At 42.2% G+C, this 21,419-nt stretch overlaps 1 protein-coding gene across 2 annotated transcripts in view; it reads right to left on the reverse strand.

Annotated features, from left to right (window-relative positions):
* The window catches only part of LOC396905 (acrosin inhibitor), a 118,422-nt gene that overhangs the window by 79,650 nt on the left and 17,353 nt on the right, over window positions 1-21,419 (reverse strand). Inside the window, exon 1 of one of the 2 annotated variants that reach the window (XM_021080527.1) lies at window positions 9,002-9,055. The exons of the other annotated variant lie outside the window; for it this stretch is intronic. Coding sequence (XP_020936186.1) covers window positions 9,002-9,040 — 39 coding nt within the window. The 5' untranslated portion in view covers window positions 9,041-9,055. Of the gene's footprint in view, window positions 1-9,001; window positions 9,056-21,419 lie in introns of those variants that run through there. 2 annotated transcript variants of the gene reach the window in all.

Here is a 21,419-nt window from a genome sequence, read left to right on the forward strand (position 1 = left end):
AGGGAATGTGCCTTGCAAAACTTTTTAATCTATTTATACATCTCTTCAATTAATACATAGCGATTAATGCCTATTTTTGTGTCTGTGTGAGGTAGGTTTCGTAGCGTACAAGAGTGAATGGAATAGATCTGGTTTTGCCCTCTTGGGAGTTTGTATTCTGCAGAAATATTTGCCAAGCTTAATACAGTATCTTGCATACAACTGATATTATGCAAATCTGTTTAGTAACACTGAATCGAAATTAACACAATTTCAACTGGATTAAAGCAGAGTCACACAGTACAAGCATTTCACATGTGGAAATGCAACCACATATTCTCTGCAAAAAGGGAGAAAGAGAACTTAGTGCCAAGCGCTTTTGAGCCGTTACAGTCTCACAAATCCATTAGAAACGCAGGGACCAGGACTATCGCCACAACGACCTGTGCTCATTTCCAAAGAACTCAAGTAGGACAGCGTTTGCGGCGATGGTTACTTTGTTTTCTCCTTTGCTTTTTGTTAGTGCTGTTCTTTCCTCAAAGACGCAAGACCATCACTAGGACCATTTAAAAATACTCCTCAAAGAACCTCTTTAAAGAAACTGAAAATATTGACTCTGACCTCATTTATCTTTTCACCAAATTAAATATCCCCATTTTATAAATGCTAGAACTGCATCAATGAGCAAAGAGAGAAACGTACCCTTCCTTGTCATGAAGCTTTAGGACTACACAGGAATGATGATATTAACAAAATATCAAAATATGTGTGTATACATAAATACACACAACGTGCACACATGTATGTGTGTATATGTGACTCACTCAGACGGGCTAACCAGGAAAAGGTCTCCAGGGCAGGCTGAGATGAGGGCAGAGTGCGGAGTGGTAGCCATGGGGTTAAGAACCAAGAAGCATCATTCCAAGCAGCGGGAACAGCAGGAGATTGAAACAACAAAGCAGCATAGATGACTGTTGGCCAGTTCCTGTTTTCAACCAGTCTTCCTTCTAAGCCTCCTCTGCCGTCCATTCCCCGGGATCGTTTTTATAATGCCTCCAAAGTGGTATTTCTAAAACACGGATCTCATCCTGTCATCTCCCTGATAAAACTGCTTTGGTGAGTATCACTGCTTACACTCCATCAGTCCCGGTCACCTTATTCCCCAACCTCATTCTTTCCCATTCCACATTTTGATATAGACTGCTTACCACTCTCAGAACCTTCCATAAACTCTGCAATTCTGCACATGCTGGTCCCTCTCCCTACACTTCTATTTTCCACTTTCCCACCACTCGTTAAAAATATTCAGCCCTGGAACAAGATAAAAACCCACAAAAACAACTAAATGAAGAGGATATGGGCAAACCACTTGAAAAAGAATTCACATTAATGATAGTAAGAATGACCCAGGATCCTGGAAAGAGAATGGAGACAGACTGAGAAGCTGTCAGAAATGATTAACAAAGCACCAGAAGATTTAAAGAACGAGCAAAAAAGAGATGCTAATACAATATGTGAAATGAGAAACACACTAGCAGGAATCAGCAGAAAGCTATCTCAGGCAGAAGAATGAAGAGGTGAGGCGGAAGACAGTGGTGGAAATCACTGACACAGAAAAGAATAAAGGGGAACAAATGAAGAGGGTAGAGGACAGTCTAAGAGCTCTCTGGGACAACATTAAAGGCACCAACATACACATCATAGGGGCCCCAGAAGGAGAAGAGAGATAAAAAAGGCCAGAGAAAATACCGAAAGAGATTATAGCTGAAAACTTCTCTTACGCGGAAAAGGAAACACCACTCAAGTTGAGGAAGCACAGAGAATCCCTTAGAGGATAAACCCAAAGAGAAACACGCCAGGACACATACTAACCCAACTGACAAAAATTAAATACAATGGAAAAATATTAAAAGCAATAAAGGAGAAGCAACAAATAACATACAAGGGAATCCCCATAAGGATAGCAGCTGGTTTTTCAGCAGAAACTCTGCAAGCCAAAAGGGAGTGGCAAGTGTGTTTAAGGTGATGAAGGAGAAGAACCTAGAACCAAGCATACTCTACCCCCGGAGTTTCCACTGTGGCTCAGTGGTAACCCAACCTGTACCCATGAAGACACAAGTTCAATCCCTAGTCCCACTCAGTGGGTTAAGGAGCTGGTATTGCCATGACCTGTGGTGTAGGTCACAGATGCAGCTCAGATCCCATGTTGCTGTGGCTATGGTATAGGTCAGCAGCTGTAGCTCTGATTTGGCCCCAAGACTGGGAACTTCCACATGCCACAGGTGCAGGCCTAAAAAAGCAAACAAACAAACAAACAAAATTCTACCCACCAAGGCTTTCATTCAGATTTGATGGAGAGCTCAAAAATGACAAGCTAAAACAAGAGAATTAAGAAATATCAAACCAGCTTTACGACAACTACTAAAGGTACTTCTCTGGCAGCAAAGAAAAGACCATGATTATAAACAAAGAAATTACAAATGGGAAAGGTCACTGGTCAAGGCAAACATAAGATGAAAGTAGGAAACCACTCAGCCATTGACAAATACGACACCAAAACTCACAAGTGTGAGGAGTGGAAAAAACACAGAACACTGAAAACGCATTTGAAATGAAGAGATCAACAACTAAAAACAATTCTGTACATACACAGACTGTTGTATCAAAATTGAGAACCGAAAAACTACAACAAAAAACACATAAAAGAGAAAACACAAACCCAATACAACACTAAGGGCAGTCAGCAGATCATAACAGAAGAGAAAAGAAAAAAGGAAGGAAGAAAAAAGAGTTGAAATTACAAATCCGAAACAAGTAAGAAAGTGGCAATAAGTCTATACATACCCATAATTACACTGAATGTAAATGGATTAAATGCTCCAACCAAGAGACACAGACTGCCTGAACAGAGACAGAAGCAAGATCTGTATATCTACAGTTTACAAGAGACCCACTTGAGACCTAAGGGCACTTACACACTGAAAGTGAGGGGAGAGAGGAGATATTACATTCAAAGAGAATCAAAAGAAAGCTGGAGTAGCAATACTCAGATAAAAAAGGTAAGGAAGGTCACAAGAGACAAGGAAGGACACTGCATAACGATTAAAGGATCAATCCGAGAAGAAGACAGAACAACTATAAACATATAGGCGCCCAACACAGGAGCACCGCACTATCTAAGGCAACTGCCGACAGACACAAAGGGAGACTCTGACAGGAATCCAACAACCGAGGGGACTTTAACAGCCCACTTACATCAAAGGACAGGTCATCCAGACAGAAAATCAGTAGGAAACACAGGCCTTCCATGACCCCCTAGATCTGAGACTTACTGCATATTTATACAACACTCCATTCCGAAGCAGAAGAATACACATTCTTCTCAAGTGCACATGGAACACTGTACAGGATAAATCACATCTCGGCCCACAGATCAAGAATTGGTAAATTAAAAAAAAACTGAAATTATATAAAGCATTTTTTTCCAACCACAATGCTATAAGACTGGAAATCAACTACAAGAGAAAAAAAAAAAAAAGCAAAAAACAGAAAATTCTGAAGCTAACCAATATGCTACTAAACAATCAATGGATCACGGAAGATATCAAGAAGGAAATAAAAAAATGCCTAGAGACAAATGATGATGAAAATATGACAATCCGAAACCCATGGGACATAGTAAAAGCAGTTCTGTGAGAGAAGTTTGTAGCAACACAATCCTAACCCAGGAAACAAGAAAAATCACAAATAAATAGCCTAGGAGTTCCTGTCGTGCACAGCAGAAATGAACCAACTAGGAACCATGAAGCTGCAGGTTTGATCCCCGGCCTCGCTCAGTGGGTTAAGGAGCCGGCATTGCCGTGAGCGGTGGTGCAGGGTGCAGATGTGGCTTGGGTCTGGCGTTGCTGTGGCTATGGTGTAGACCAGCAGTTGTAGCTCAGATTCAACCCTTAGCCTGGGAACCTCCACGTGCCACAGGCACGGCCCTGAAAAGCAAAATAAAATAATAAATAAACAAACAGCCTAAGCTTAAACCTACAACAACTAGAGAAGGAAGAATAGACAAGGCCCAAAATTGGTAAAAGGAAAGAAACCATAAATCTCACAGCAGAAAGAAATGGAGACAAAGAAAACCATAGATAAGGTTGATGAAACCTAAAGTTGGTTCCTTGAAAAGATCAACAAAATTGATAAACCTTTTGTCAGACTCATAAAAAAAAAAAAAGAGAGGGGGCTCAAATGAAGAAAATCAGAAATGAAAAAGAAGCTACAGCTGATACCACAGAAATACAAAGGATCATACAAGACCACTGTAAGCAACTACATGCCAATAAAAGCGACAACCTAGCAGAAAAGCATGTTCAGGCTTCTCAGGCTGAACCAGGAAGAAACAGAAAACAGAACACATCAATCACAAGTGCTGAGACGGAAAACGTGATTACAAAACTTCTAAAACAAAAATCCAGGATCAGATGGCTTCACAGAAGAATCTATTAAATATGTGGAGGAGAGTTAACACCTATCATTCTGAAACTCTTCCAAAAAAATGCAAAGGAAGGAACACTCCCAGGCTCAGCACTGCCCTGATACCAAAACCAAACAAAAACACCACACACACACACACACACACACACACACACACACACATACAAATTGCAGGCCAATATTACTTATGACTATAGATGCAAAAATCCTTAAAGTATCAGCAAACTAAACCCAACGATATATTAAAAGGATCATAAACCATGATCAAGTGGGATTCATCCCAAGGCTTCAAGGATTTTTTCAATATCTGCAAATCAGTGTGATACGCCACATCAACAAACTAAAGAAGAAAAATTCTATGATCATTTCAATAGATGCAGAAAAAGTTTCTGACAAAATTCAACACTCATTTATGATACTAAGTCTCCAGAAAGTGGGCATAGAGGGAACCTATGTAAACATAATAAAATCCATATATGACCAACCCACAGCTAGCATCATTCTCAATGGTGAAAAACTGAAACCATTTCCACTAAGATCAGGAATAAGACAAAGATATCTGCTTTTCAATGAAACTAGAACACACCCTCACACCATGCACAAAAATAAACTCCAAATGGCTGAAAGACTTAAATATACGACAGGACACCATCAAACTCCTAGAAGAAAACATAGGCAAAACACTCTCTGACATCAACATCATGAATATTTTCTCAGGTCAGTCTCCCAAAGCAATAGAAATTAGAGCAAAAATAAACCCATGGGACCTCATCAAACTGAAAAGCTTTTGCACAGCAAAGGAAACCAAAAAGAAAACAAAAAGACAACTTACAGAATGGGAGAAAATAGTTTCAAATGATGCAACTGACAAGGGCTTAATCTCTAGAATATACAAGCAACTTATACAACTCAACAGCAAAAAAACCAATCAATCAATGGAAAAATGGGCAAAAGACCTGAATAGACATTTCTCCAAGGAAGATATACAGATGGCCAACAAACACATGAAAAAATGCTCAACATCGCTGATTATAAGAGAAATGCAAATCAAAACTACCATGAGATACCACCTCACACCAGTCAGAATGGCCATCATTCATAAATCCACAAATAACAAGTGCTGGAGGGGCTGTGGAGAAAAGGGAACCCTCCTGCACTGCTGGTGGGAATGTAAACTGGTACAGCCACTATGGAGAACAGTTTGGAGAGACCTTAGAAATCTATACATAGAACTTCCATATGACCCTGCAATCCCACTCTTGGGCATCTATCCGGACAAAGCTCTACTTAAAAGAGACACATGCACCCGCATGTTCATTGCAGCACTATTCACAATAGCCAGGACATGGAAACAAGCCAAATGTCCATCAACAGATGATTGGATTCGGAAGATATGGTATATATACACAATGGAATACTACTCAGCCATAAAAAAGGATGACATCATGCCATTTGCAGCAACATGGATGGAACTAGAGAATCTCATCCTGAGTGAAATGAGCCAGAAAGACAAAGACAAATACCAGATGATATCACTTATAACTGGAATCTAATATCCAGCACAAATGAACATCTCCTCAGAAAAGAAAATCATGGACTTGGAGAAGAGACTTGTGGTTGCCTGATGGGAGGGGGAGGGAGTGGGAGGGATCGGGAGCTTGGGCTTATCAGACACAACCTAGAATAGATTTATAAGGAGATCCTGCTGAATAGCATTGAGAACTATGTCTAGATACTCATGTTGCAACAGAAGAAAGGGTGGGGGAAAAAACTGTAACTGCAATGTATACATCTAAGGATGACCTGACCCCCTTGCTGTACAGTGGGAAAATAATAAAAAATAAAATAAAATAAAATAAAAGACATATTACCAAAAAAAAAAAAGATATCTGCTTTTGCCACTATTATTCAACATAGTTTTGGAAGTGCTGGCCACAGAAATCAGAGAATAAAAAAAAAAAGGAATCCACACTGGGAAAGAAGTGAAACTATCACCGTTTGCAGATGACATGATCTTACACCTAGAACTTGGAAAAGATACTGCCAAAAAGCTGTTGGAGCTCATCGGTGAATTTGGTCGAGGTGAGGATACATAGTTAACACAGAGCAATCTACTGCACTTCTCCATACTAACAATGAAAGACCAGAAAGAGAACTTAGGGAAACAATCCCACCTACCATCACATAAAAAAGAACTAAATGCCTAGGAATAAACTTACCTCAAGAGACAAAACTCCTGTACTCTGAAAACTCTAAGACGCTAATGAAAGAAATCAGAGATGATACAAACAGATGGAAAGATAAACCATGCTCTTGGAATGGAAGACAAAGTATTGTAAAAACAATGATACTATCCAAGGCAATCTATGGATTCAAGGCAATCCCCATCAGTTACCAATAACATTCTTCACAGATCTCGCACAAAATATTTTAAAATCTGTGTGGAAACACAAAAGACCCAGAATAGCTGAAGCAATATTGAAATAGAAAAACAAAACTGGAGCAATCAGGCTTCTTGAATTCAGACTAACCAACAAAGCTGCAGTCATCAAAACAGTACATACAGTACTGGCACACACACACACACAAAACCAGAAATACAGATCAGGAGACTAGGATAGAAAGCTGAGAAAATAAACCCAAGCACCTGTAGTCAACTAATCTATGACAAAGGAGGCAAGAGCATGCAATGGGGAAAAGACAGTCTCATCAATAAGTGGTATTGGGAAAACTGGACAGCTACAGGTAAAGGAATGAAATTAGCACACTAACACCATACACAAAAATAAACTCAAAATGGATTAGAGACCTAAACATAAGGCCAGATAAACACAGAGTTTTCTGTATTTTCCCAGAGAAAAACACAGAACACCTTTTGACATAAATTGTGCAAGACCTTTTTTGATCTACTTCCTAGGATAATGACAACAAAAACAATAAACCGATCGGTACTAATTAAACTTAAATCTTTTGCACAGAAAAGGAAACCACACACACACACACACACACACACACACACAAGGACAGCTTATGAAATGGGAGAACATCTTTGCAAAAAAGTGACCCAAAAGGGATTAATCTCTAAAATATGCAAACATCTCATGCAGCTTTACATCAAAAAACAAACAAAAGACAGAAGAGCTGAATAGACATTTCTCCAAATAAGACAGATGCCAAAAAAATACATGAAAAGACGTTCAGCATCACTAATTATTAGAGAAAGGCAATTTAAAACTACAATGAGGTACCACTTCACACCAGTCAGAATGGCCATCATCTAAAAGTCCACAAACAATAAATGCTAGAGAGGGTGTGGAGAAAAAAAGGGGCCCCTCCTACACTTTTGGTGAGAATGTAAAATGGAGAACAGAATGGAGGTTCCTTAAAAAACTAAATACAGAACTACCATATGATCCATCAATCCCACACTTGGCCATATATCCAGAGAAAACTCTAATTTGAAGAGATACATGCACCCCAATGTTCATTGAAGCACTATATACAATTGTCAAGACATGGAAGCAGCCTAAACATTCACTGACAAAGGAATGGACAAAAAAGATGTGGTACAGATAAACAACAGACTATTACTCAGCCATAAAAAAGAATGAAATAATGCCATTTTCAGCAACGTGGATGGACCTAGAGATTATCATACTAAGGGAAGTCAAACACACAAATCATGTGATACCACTTATATGTAAAATCTAATAAAAAGATACAAAACATGTAAAAAACAGAAACACACTCACCGATTTAAAAACCAATCTATGGTGACCACAGGTGAAACCATTGGGTGGGGGGAAAAATTGGGAATAACACATGCTCACTACTGTATAAAACAGATGATTAATGAGAGTCTATTGTACAGCACAGGTAATTCTACCCAATAGTTTATAATAACTTACATGGGAAAAAAGAATGGATATATTTAAATGTATGACTGATTCACTCTGCTGTACACCTGAAACTAATATGACACTGTAATTCAACTACAAGCCAATAAAGTTACATTTAAAAAAAGAAAATTAAAAAAATAATCATAAAAAATAAAATATTTCAATTCAAAAAAAAAAAAAAAAAAGAAAACCATATTCAGCCCTAGCGTTATCTTCTCTAAAAATCTTCTCCTATGTAGCTGGTGCTCCTAGGCGAGCATGTATCGTATTATATTCTCATTAGCTTGCTGATTACGCCTCTTTTGCTATATTGTGAGCTCGTAGCTGACATGCTGCAGATGCTCAATTAATGCTTTATAAGGTAATTGAATTAAACTCAAATTAACTGAATTCAAGTTCTATCAACAAGTAAGGAAGCAAACCATGGTGCCTTGTCCCAGATAACCCCGACATCAGGTGTCAACTCCCGATTTGGCTACAATGAATCGCATCTGTTTGCATTCAGCACCAATCCAAGCTCTGAATTCTTCCTCACATTCTCTAACGAGAGTCCACAGAGAGCGGTGGCTGCTTTTCCAGGGACGGTCAAGGGCTGACCGAGAGGCAGCTACCTTGCGCACCCACAGCCTGAAACTCACCACGCTCCTGTCCTCTGCAGTCGTCTCTTGCAACACCATCTGGGAAACACCTCTTTGTCATTTGTAACATCAAAACAAAACTGCCATCAAGTATTTTTTCTTTTGTGTTTTTTTTAGGGCCGCACATGAGGCACATGGAGGTTCCCAGGCTAGGGGCTGAATCAGAGCTGCAGCTGCTGGTCTACACCACAGCCACAGCAACGTGGGATCCAAGCCGTGTCTGTGACCTACACCCCAGCTCAGGGCAACGCTAGATCCTTAATCCACTGAGCAAGGCCAGGGGTCGAACCTGCATCCTCATGGATGCTAGCTGGGTTCATTAATCTCTGAGCCCCGATGGGAACTCCGAACACTGCCATCAAATTTTTAAGCAGTCCAAATACACTAAAGTAAAAAATTAAATACGTTGCCAATACCTGTTTCCTACACAAATTCTAAGAAACCTCACTGTTTCATTTCTAATGAGTTCTTCCTCATATTTCAGCAAAGCACGTATTACCACATCCAACAAACTGGTCTTTCCGGAAATGGTCACTCCTCCCTCAGAGAACAAAGTTAAGCTGAAGCACTGACTTTGGAATTTTAATTAACAATAAGATCACAGCAATGGAAGCCAGAGCTATAAATACTCACCTCAAAAAATACCCACATAGATATAGATACATCCTGAAAACTGTTTAGAATTTCTTTTTTTTTTTTTGCTATTTGGGCCACTCCTGCGGCATATGGAGGTTCCCAGGCTAGGGGTCGAATTGGAGCTGTAGCCACCAGCCTACGCCAGAGCCACAGCAACGCAGGATCCGAGCCGCGTCTGCAGCCTACACCACAGCTCACGGCAACGCCGGATTGTTAACCCACTGAGCAAGGGCAGGGACCGAACCTGCAACCTCATGGTTCCTAGTCGGATTCGTTAACCACTGCGCCACGATGGGAACTCCTGTTTAGAATTTCTTAGGAAAAGTAACTTTGAGTCCATATAAAAACTTTAACTTTGCTTTTTAAGAGTGCCTGATGAAATCCTGGGGAAAAACTACTAGCGTTCTGAAAAGATGCTTCTGGAGAGTTCAGGGAACGACCAGATTATTTCCAGTCGCCAGATTCCCAGGCGCTTCTCTCTGGGACATGAGGCATTTAACACTCAAAAAGAGTCTCGGAGATTTAAACAACCACGGCCAAGGCCAGCCAGGCCCCGTGTGACTCATCCACAAAGCCTGGCTCTGGGTTCGCCCCTTTCCCCCGGCCCAGTACCAGGACCCAACATCTGGAACCAGCCCAGCAGCCAGACCCTCTGGCTCGTCACACTTCCCAGCGGTGGTCTTTGCTCCTCTCCTCCTCTCTGCTTTACTGGCCCTAGAAAGGATGCCTGGGGCAGGCAGCCCCCAAATCCTGGCCGACTTCTCCTGTGGTGAAGTCTCCCAGGCCACCCGTCTCTCAGGAGGTTGCCTGTCGGGGCTCCAGTTAGTTCCCGTTTATCTATGAGGCCCTCCAATGGCCTGAGCTGCCATCTGCCTGCTGCCACATCCTTGTGACGTGGACATATCCTCTGTCGGACTGAAATGATGGGTGACGCCTGTGTAATGTAATGGTTAAAACGGTGACCACTTCTCAAAACAGTACAGACGGATATCAAATCATGACGCTGTACAGAGGAAACTAACAATGGTATATGTCACTTACATCCCAATGTTTAAGAAAACAAAGATAAATGAAAAAAAAAAAATCCTAATGGGGATTAAAAAAAAAAAAAAAAAAAGGGACTTTGGAGATGGAGAGCCTTGGGGGTCAAGTCTAGATAGGCTCCTTCTGAGTAACCCTGAGTTAGTGGTTCGACCTCTGAGTTTCAGTTCCCGCATCTTGCACTGGGGGCAAGAGCAGTTCTTCACGGACTGGCGGGAACTGATGGAGGTACAGCACGTAATACTGCCCGGCACAATCAGCAAATAATAAACGAGCGATTGAAAAAGTAATAGCAACAAAAACCTGTGACTGCCCTAAGAGTGTCCCCTAAGCACACTGCGTAGTTCTAGTTCAGGGTCTGGCCCCTCACAGCCTTCTCCCCAGGGCCACCCCACCGCCCCTGCCCCACCCAGTCCTCAGAGTCACCCCTGGGAAGCTCCTGTTACCGCAGAGCTTCAGACATTAGTCATGGAAGTCAGCAATGCAGCTAGACTGCAATGAAATATAAATTCATACTCTGCCATCAGGGGCTTCAAAAATACTTTAAAAAATTTATCCTCATTTTCTGGGCAGAAGACCTAAATAGACATTTCTCCAAAGAAGACAGACAGCTGTCCGGCAGGCACATGAAAAGATGCTTGACATCACTAATCAGGAGAGAAAAGCAAATCAAAACTACGACGATGCTCCACCTCACAGCCTCAGCATGGCCATCATGAGTAAGTCCACAAAGAGCAAATGCTGGAGGGGGTGTGAAGAAATGGGAGCCCTGCTGCACCGCTGGTGGGAGCATAAATTGGTACAACCGCTACGGAGAGCAGAAAGGAGGTTCCTAAGAAAACTAAATAAAGACCTACCGTATGATTCAGCGACCCCACTTCTGGGTACACAGCCAGACACAAGTATAATTCAAAAGGATACATGCATGACTATGTTCACAGAAGCGCTATTCACAATATTTAAGGCATGGAAATAACCTAAATGCCCACTGACAGATGAATGGATACAGAAGATATGGTGCATATATACAATGGACTACTACTCAGCCATAAAAAAGAGAGAAGTAATGCCATCTGCAGCATGACGGCTACAACGAGAGATTATAATACGAAGTGGAGTAAGCCAGAAAAAGACAAATGCAGTATGATACCACTTGTACGTGGAATCTAAAATAGGGCACAAATGAACCTATCTGGAGAGGAGCAACAGACTCACAGACATGGAGAACGGACTTGCGGTGGCCAAGGGGGAGGGAATGAGATGGTCTGGGAGTTTGGCACCAGCAGGTGAGAACTAGCACATTGAGAAAGGAGAAGCAATGAGGTCGTACTGCAGAGCACAGGGCACTGTACCCCACCTCCTGGCACAGACCATGATGGAAAATGATATGACAGAGAATTTATGAATATATGTGTGTGTGTGTGTGTGTGTGTGTATGAAGGAATCACTTCTCTGTGCAGCAGAAATTGGTACATTATCAGTCAACTATGTTTCAAGAGAAAATAAGACAAAGGTTACCTTTGTTTTTCATTTGAAAAATAACAAATATATCTTCCTGTTTTGAGCTCCAAGAGCAGGGGCTTGGGTCCTATTTATCTTTGTGTCTAAAATGGATATTTGCTTGTTTCTCCAGTGCCTGATGAATAATAGGCACTGGTATATGTAATTTTTAAGCGGTCAGCAGAGAAAACATCAAAGCGAACTTAGGGGGACTATACCAAAGCCACGTACTCAACATCCTAATGACATTCGGAGTTCCGTGCTAAATGCCACATTGCTTGAAAAGTACAAAAGGAACCAGTATTTAGCAAAGGGCAGAGGACAGGAGAACCGAAATCTTCCACAGCGGCAGAAAGGTTTTCGAGCCTGTGGGTGCCTAAATCCTTTGCTGGAAAAGAGCAAAATGGGTAGAATTGGGCGGGAGCTGGTGGCCAGAGGAGCAGTAAGTACTGGGAATCAGGGCAGGGGCTTATGAAAGATGTAAAAGAGGACAGCTGGTGCTATTTCTCACACTGTGGGGCAGGCATACAAACACGTGGTTGCGATGATGTTATCATTTAAACCACGCGTGTGGTTGCACGTGTGATGTACAACAAAACAGAGAAAAGACCAGGAGAACAAAGGGGGGGGGTAGATGCTCTCGGTGTAAACGGGCCCTGAATTTGAGAAGACAGCCTCAGTGAAAAGCATCAGTGTTTTACCTTTTAGGTATTCTTTTTTTCCTCCAATAACTACAGGTCTCTTTGACACTTTTTTGCTCTCAAGGACAGAGCCTTATTTCTCTCCTGAAATAGTCCCAAGGAGACTAGGAAACTAACCCGATACAGTGGTCCTTGTTATAGAGAAAGTGCTGCAGGCTGGAGTCGTGCATTTTGCTATAACTGGCCTGAATTCCTCCACCTTCCCTGTCAAAGGTCCCGTGAAGAACCAAGGGCATCTTGTGACATTAACTGTGGGTCAGAAAAGAGACCTCAGGGAGTTTCCATTGTGGCTCAGTGGTTAACAAATCCGACGAGGAACCATGAGGTTGCAGGTTCGATCCCTGACCTCGCTCAGTGGGTTGAGGATCCAGCGTTGCCGTGAGCTGTGGTGTAGGTCAAAGATGCCGCTCGGATGCTACGTTGCTGTGGCTCTGGCGTAGGCTCTGATTAGACCCTTAGCCCAGGAACCTCCACAAGCTGCAGGTTCAGCCCTAAAAAGACAGGGGAAAAAGAAAGAAAGAAAAGAGACCTCAATACCAATTCAGGGCTTCAGAGATTTCTGGATAGTACAGATCAATAAAGCCTCTTTTTTTTTGGCTACAAATTTACTGTTTGTTTTTTCTCTTAAGTATTATTTTGACATAATTTCAAATTTAGAGTAAAGCTGCAAGAATGTTACAAAGTATTCCAGGAATTTCCTTCCCAAATGTTAACACTTTACAACATTATACTAAATTGTTTATAATTATCTATTTTGAGAGTAAAAAGCGCAAGAGACATTCAAGACAAAAAAAAAAAAAAAAAAAAAGCACCCGTTATCCTGAGGAAATTTCTTGCCATTTCATCCCTTATCTGGATCTAGATAAGGTTTCCTCTATGCACAGTAATATCATAAATACAATTTTATGTTCCATTTTGCTTAATGTTATATCATAAGAATACTTTAATTTTTCATTTGTCTTTTTTCTTTCCTCTCCAACTTCCTAAAGTAATCCACACAAACAGCAAGCTAAGGAAAAAAATGGAACCACTGGAAAACTCAGGCAGGGTTGGCAATTTTGTTCTATAAAGACAAAGACAAAAACTATGATCTACGTTCGTAATTATTTTCTAAGATGAAATAACCGTTGTAACTTGCACTGTTTTTATCACTACACAGTTTGGGTTTTCATTTTTTCTTGTCTTGTCGTGGACTGGCCAAGGTACCAGCGCTGAAGAACCCCTCCTCAGAACAAATGTCCTCGAACCTTTGAAGGGGCTCCCGGCCATGCCCCGGCTTTGCCCGACAGCGCAACCCTCCCACAGCAGCCCCAGCGGGTCAGGATCCGCGACTCCCTCTTGCGTTCGGGACACGATGCACATTTTCCCACCAGGTCACAGTAAGATTTCCCAACTCCACCACTGGAGGGCTGTTTGCCTGGGCAGGTTTTAAATTCTCTGGCTCAGTCGTCTTCTTCATTATTTATGGGGCAATTCTGTTTGTACCCACCTCGTACAGTTTATGTAGGGATTACATGAATTCACGAACCAGAACCACTTAGTATGCACAGACAGGTACGGCGTAAACACGCAACTATATAATACACATTTGTACACTACTGTTGTCAGAAATACATTCCGTGGTACAAGACGATACAATCCTCACCCTCACTGACCGCCGGGGCGTCACAGGGTTCCTGGCAGGTGTCTACGCAGTTTCTTCTGGCCCCTCCGGAGGAGCTCAGCCCGTCCTGGGGTGAACGTGGATGTGGACTCTTCCTATCAAAACTTCTTATTTTCTCAAGCTTAGACTTACTCCTTGTTACTGACCTTCTTCTCACTTGTCCTAAATACGGCCTCGGAGCCACAAACGCAAAGTTTCATCGGAAACCCTTTCAGTGGTTTTAAGACAGTTCTTTGGTACCTCCCGGGTTACTACCGTGAGTTGAGGAAAAGCCTGTACCAGGCCCTACATTAAACGCTTTAATCACGAGCTCATTTAATCCACAAAGCAACCCTAGTAATCAATTCACGCAAATACAAATGAGAGGGCTTATAATAGTTACCACGCTCAATCTCGCACCTCGTTTCGTCCTGAAACATAACAGAAGCTCAAACAAACAAAGAGCAGTAAGTCAATGAATGAATCTGCTTTTTTTTCGCATAAGAAAAATAAAGTTTACTGATGACAAATAAACCGTCCAACATGAATAGGAAACGGTAAGGTTACAATTGACAAGAACCCCGCCTCCGGAGCTCAAGCTCTCAAAACACAGCTGCACTCTGTTCTCCAGGCAACATCATTCCCCCAGAGCAGCCCATCCGAACAGATGCTGGGTGCCTTTATTCACTTCTGGGGAGATAAATGTGGTTTTCTGTGGCACAGCCTTCCCAGGCCATAGGCACCATGCCCACTCGTGTTACAGAGAATGCCTTCCATCCTGTGAGGAGCTGCCCAGTGGTCTTGTCATAGAGCCACGGAACGGCTCTTTGAAACTGTCATTTTCCACTGTCAAGAGTGTCCTTGCGGCATTTAGCAAACATCTGACATGAAGAATGTTTTGCTGAAATACTGACTCAAGTAAGTTCCGTCCCAATGGCTGGCATCGTGAGAAGCGCCAATGCTGCCCTTCCTTTGGACAATGTCAGGGCCCGGTGAGGACACCACTAGCTACGTATGTGCCTTAACACTGAGCGCAAACACGGATGCATCGACCTGTATGTGACTTCTTAGGATGAGCGCTATTTGGAGACGAAGCCGTCATGGTCAAACATGAAAGACAGCCCAGCCTCCACACCACGGGATTCTGAATACAGCCACAGGAACCCTCACGCTGGGTACCTGTGGATGGCAGGGGTCTCCTCCTTCGGAAACCTGAATAAACAGCTTCCAAAAAAAGAGCCAGTATATTCCCAGTGCATACGTGGCTAGTTCACTCCACGGCTCCACGTGCACCACAAAATTTGGGGCTCCTGAGAAAGCCATTCTCTACTGCAGACTGTGTTTCACTGCCTAAGCCTTGTCAACAAATACCAGTCAATGGAGTCCTCTGCTTGGTGTCTAGTCTGCAACCCGGTCTGCAGGCTTTCAGTTGATGAGAACTCTGAATCAGGGGCTGAGACGGCTGGTGCCAGCAGCCACACGGATCGCTTCACCAATGAAGGAAAATGGCACTGCTGCAGAAAACGAGGACGGAACCCAGGAACGAGTCTTTAAGACTTACTACAGACATTTCCCAGTGCTAATACATTAGGCACGTTTTTAACTTCTCTTGGACCCAGTCTCCTCTCCTACTAATTAGAGATGAGAGTAAAAGCCAGCTCAGACTTACATGTGAATCAAACACCAAAGCAGTTTCGGAAGTACTAAGACTTGTTTATGCGCCATCCAAAGGTAAAGCAGCATTAATTTGGGTCATGTTAGGCAATCACCTTCTATAAAGAAATCTTTCGCATTATTCATTAAGTCTTTCAAACCTGTTCTAAGGCCCTGTTCTGGGAAGCGGCCGTTTCTTCATACAGATGACACATCTGGCCTGGATATGAGGCAAACCTCAAAGAGGTTAGGCTGCTAATAGCAGATCACATCTCTTGACTCCGCCTTAGTGCCCTAAGCCACTTTTCGCATCATGGGAACAACAGCCCTCTTGGTACTAGAACATTCATTTATATTTAGAATCTCAACTGAGAACCTGTGTCCAGGAAGGTCTCAAAAATGAGCGAGTCCGAATCTTTTTTTCAGTTTTGTTTTCATGTATTTTTTCTCTCTCCATCATAAAATCACTGAATCACATAATCGTATTGTTGCAGCGGACCATAAAATCCATCTAAACCAACTTCCTTCCTAACTCTGTGAGAAAGCTTCGTGGGAGATGGCTGAGAAGTGATTATCATCTAGTTTCCAAGTTGATGGAAAAAAAGCTTTTTTCAAAAAGAAAAATATTCAAAAAGCAACCCACTCATGACCTGAGCCAATAAAATATTCCTACGTCATTCACAGAGACCAACACTGACTCAACTTGTCATCTATGATTATATAAGATTTTAAGAAGTTAAAAACGTATCGCTTACCTGTCCTTCCCATGTTCATTAAATACAGACTATGGCCTGACATCACTTACTCGACTAACCCCTCAACTATCATGACCACTTGCCCCGTCCAGGGTCCTTCTCCCTAGGCGCCATTCTTTTCTCTTTTTTTTTTTTTTTTTTTCTTTTTAGGGCTACACCCGCAGCAAATGGAGGTTCCCAGGCTAGGGGTCGACTCAGAGCTGTAGCTGCCAGCCTACACCACAGCCACAGCAACACAGGATCCGAGCGGTGTCTGTGACCTACACCACAGCTCACGCCAATGCTGGATCCTCAACCCACTGAGCAAGGCCAGGGATCAAACCTGCATCCTCATGGATGGTAGTCAGATTTGTTAACCGCTGAGCCACGATGGGAATGCCTCCCTACGCTCCATTCTTAATCCAAAAGAGCCATCACAGTATTTCCACCTTTGCTGACGGAGTCGAACCTGAGTATGAGGCTGACTTGTAGCCCTGAAGAAAATCCCACGTCAGCTGACATAGCCTAAGAACTGAGGTAAAAATCAGATTTTTCCAAAACAATTGATTGTGATTATAGAAAATGGTCATCTCATCGCATGTGTTACAGAATCACTACTCTTATATAATCTCAAAGTTAGGATAAACTTTTCTATCTCAAAATCAAAAGGGTTTCTATACATCTTTTAATTTGTTAAGAATATGATTTGGAATAACTTATCTAGAATTAGCAGATGAATCTGATATGCTACAAAATTTTGTAACGTAGCTGAGTATTTACCCCTTTAAGCGTCATTAAAAGAATTTTAGATTCTTTTAACCATTATTAAATGGAATCAACAGAGCACAGAATTCACATGCGCTGGCTTTGGAGTCAGAGAGAATTCTGTTGGTTCCCAGCTTTGTCTCTATGTGACTGATTAGGATAAATTGCCTTTTTTTTTTTTTAATTATTTCCCCAATACAATTTTCCTTCCTACTGTACAGCAAGGTGACCCAGTTATACATTCCATTTTCTCACATTATCAGGCTGCATCCTAAGTGACGAGACATAGTTCCCAGTGCTACGCAGCAGGATCTCATTGCTAGTCCACTCCAAAGGCAACAGTTTGCATCTAGTAACCCCAAGCTCCCCATCCAGCCCACTCCCTCCCCCTCCCCCTTTGGCAACCACAAGTCCCTTCTCCAAGTGGGACAAATCACTTTAATTTTCTAGACCTCAGTCCCCTCATTTACAGAGTAAGATAGCTAGAAGCCCTATCTCTTTGAACGGCTATGAACTTAAATGCTCTAACTTCTGCAAAAGAATAAACACAGCCCTTCATACCTAGTAAGAATTCTAGGATGTTTAACTTTATTATAAAATGCCCTTGTTTCCTTACTACTCATTAGGGGATGAAGAATATGATACAACCTCATTTGGATTCAGTGTGAAAATTATTAATATACATTCAGGGAATTTGTAGTGATAAAAACTTTCAACTATACGACATCCTGAATTCTCTTTGAGGTTATGCCTTTTAAGGAAAAGAGAATAAAAACTCAGCATCGATGCTCAGGAGGATGTGCTCTGAAGTCACAGACTTTCGTTCAAGAAATAGGTTCATCAATTACTAACCACATATGGTCTGAGACATTTTGCTTGACTTTTCTCTGGTTGGAGTTTCCTCTCTGGAGGAAACAGTAATAGCCTCCACCTCAAAGAACGGCAGCAGCTAAAAGGTAAACTATGTCCAGGCTTCTCAGAAGGTTGCTAACGATTAACTGGGAGTTTCGTGAATGTCGGCCATTAAGCATTTTGCTTTCCTGAGAAGCATTCAGGGTAGAAGAAGAGGACCAAAGAAAGTGTGAGATCAGCTGAGGAGCTGGTCTTGAAAAATAAGTAGGATTTTTTTCTAAGCAAACAGTGGGAGACAGTGGGGCACCGGACAGAGGCATGAAGGCATGTGGCCCCGATGTGGATGCAGAGAGAATCTCACCTGACCTAAAGCAAACAGGAACTGGCGCCTGCTGGAGGGTGGAGGCTGGGTTGTGGGCAGGGAGAGTTCTCCTGGGGCGGTGAACACACCTGTGTTAGGCCAGGTCGAGCCGTTCTGCCTCCGTCTTGCAGGCACTGATGCAGCATCACGAGCAGGCAGTTTCTGATCAAACCTGTGCTTCAGAAAAATCACCCTTTCCACATGTTACCTGCTGGTCGTTATGTGTATCAGTTCATCTAATATTCCTAACCACCATATGAACCTCGTACTTCTACCCCACTTTGCAGATGGAAAAAGAAAGGCAACGTAACTGGTCCAAGGCTACCGAGATAAGATTTGAACCCAGAAATTCCAGCAGCAGAGTCCCTGCTTTTAACCCCACATCAACAGCCTCTGCTCAGCCGTGAGGCAAAGAGATGCCAAGAAACGAAAGGAAGGAGTTGAGAAGGAAGCAGCTCTCTGGGGAACCGTGGAAGATGGAGGAAGGGCAGAAAATGGGGAGAAAGTGGAAGAACAAACATCGGGAGGCATCTGAAAATTATACTGTGCATCTGCAGAGGACGAATAATCAGGAGGACAAAGCAGGGCATGGGCAGTTGCACACAAACTTCGGCGAAGGACTGAAAAGGAGTTGGATGATGAGAAGTATCCAGGATGCTGAGGTTTATGGCTGGGTAACTGATCACAGGGTGATGTCACTACTTCCCAGTAACATTCTAGGAAAGCAGCTGTGGAATGTGTCGTGTTCAGTGTACTCCAACTCACTGTACTTAATGTTATCTTGTATTTGTCAAGAAACACTGCAGTTCTTGTCTCCACTGGAGTCTGTGGTTCCCCTGGGCCAGTCATGTCTTCCATGACGCCAACACCCATCTGTAGCAGCACAACATGTGGAAGCAGAGTGAATAAGTTCTAGAAGCAGGTCAACAGGAGGAAAATGAGCTTACTGTTGGACACCTGTCAGCTCAAGGTACTGCAGAATATTCAACAATCAATTAGAAATTCAGAACAGGAACCCTAGGAGAGTAAGGGTATCCATAAAGATTTTTGTGTCATCTGGGTGTATAACTGAAGTCACACCTCAACAACATACTACCACTCATGCCTTCCTATTTGCAATATACTATACTAAGCACTCGGTGTGTTTGATTGCTTTTATTATTCCTTACTACAAACACACAAGGCTAGTGTGATTATCCTGTTTACAGATAAAGAACGGGGCTTCTAGCACTTGTGTAATTTACAGAGGTCAATTCCTTCACAGATTTCATAGGAGAGAGACAGGGACCAGGTTTTTGTATTTAGAGTCTGCAAGACTTAACTGAAAAAGCCAAATACCTGGAATCAAGAATAGCTCACAAAAGTTAATACATATTATCAGAAATATTAAAAGATTTTCTTTAGGAGTTTCTGTTGTGGTTCAGCAGGTTAAGAACCGTCTAGCATCCATGAGGATGCGGTTCCATCCCTGGCTTCGCTCAGTGGGTTAAGGATCCAGCATTGCCACAAGCTGCAGGGAGGTGGCAGATGCAGCTGGATCTGGTGTTGCTGCGGCCGTGGTATAGGCCAACAGCTATAGCTCCGATTCAACCCCTAGCCTGGGAACTTCCATATACCCTGGGTGCAATACAAATAATACAAATGAATTTATTCACAAAACAGAAACAGATGCACAGACATAGGAAGCAAATGTATGGTGTTTTACCAAAGGAAAGGGGAGTTGGAGAGGGATAAATTAGGAGTGTGGAATTAACAGATACAAACCATTACATGTAAGCTGGTACAGCCACTATGGAGATCAGTATGGAGATAACTTAGAAAACTATACATAGAACTACCATATCACCCAGCAACCCCACTCTTGGGCATATATCCAGACAAAACTTCCTTAAAAAAGACACATGCACCGCATGTTCATTGCAGCTCTATTCACAAGAGCCAAGACATGGAAACAACTCAAATGTCCATTAATAGAACTGGATTAGGAAGACGTGGTATATATACGCAATGGAATACTACTCAGCCGTAAAAAAGAACAAAATCATGCCATTTGCAGCAACATGGATGAAACTAGAGACTCTCATACTGAGTGAAGTAAGTCAGAAAGACAAATACCATATGACATCACTTCTATCTGGAATCTAATATACGGCACAAATGAACCTTTCCAAGAAAACAAAATCATGGACTTGAGAATAGACTGTGGTTGCCAAGGAGGAGGGGGAGGGAGTGGGTGGTTGGGGAGCTTGGGGTTAACAGATACAAACTATTGCCTTTGGAATGGATTAGCAATGAGATCCTGCTGTGTAGCCCTGGGAACTATGTCTAGTCACTTATGATGGAGCCTGATAATGTGCAAAAATAGAATGTGTACATGTGTGTGTAACTGGGTCACCATGCTGTAGAGTAGGAAAAAAATTGTATTGGGGAAATGACCATTAAAAAAAAACTACTACACGTAAAACAGATAAGAAGATTAACTAACAACACAAGGAACTATATGTAGTATTTTGTAATAACCTACAATGAAAAA

Source organism: Sus scrofa, chromosome 2 (assembly GCF_000003025.6).
Source record: "Sus scrofa isolate TJ Tabasco breed Duroc chromosome 2, Sscrofa11.1, whole genome shotgun sequence".
Taxonomy (NCBI): domain Eukaryota; kingdom Metazoa; phylum Chordata; class Mammalia; order Artiodactyla; family Suidae; genus Sus; species Sus scrofa.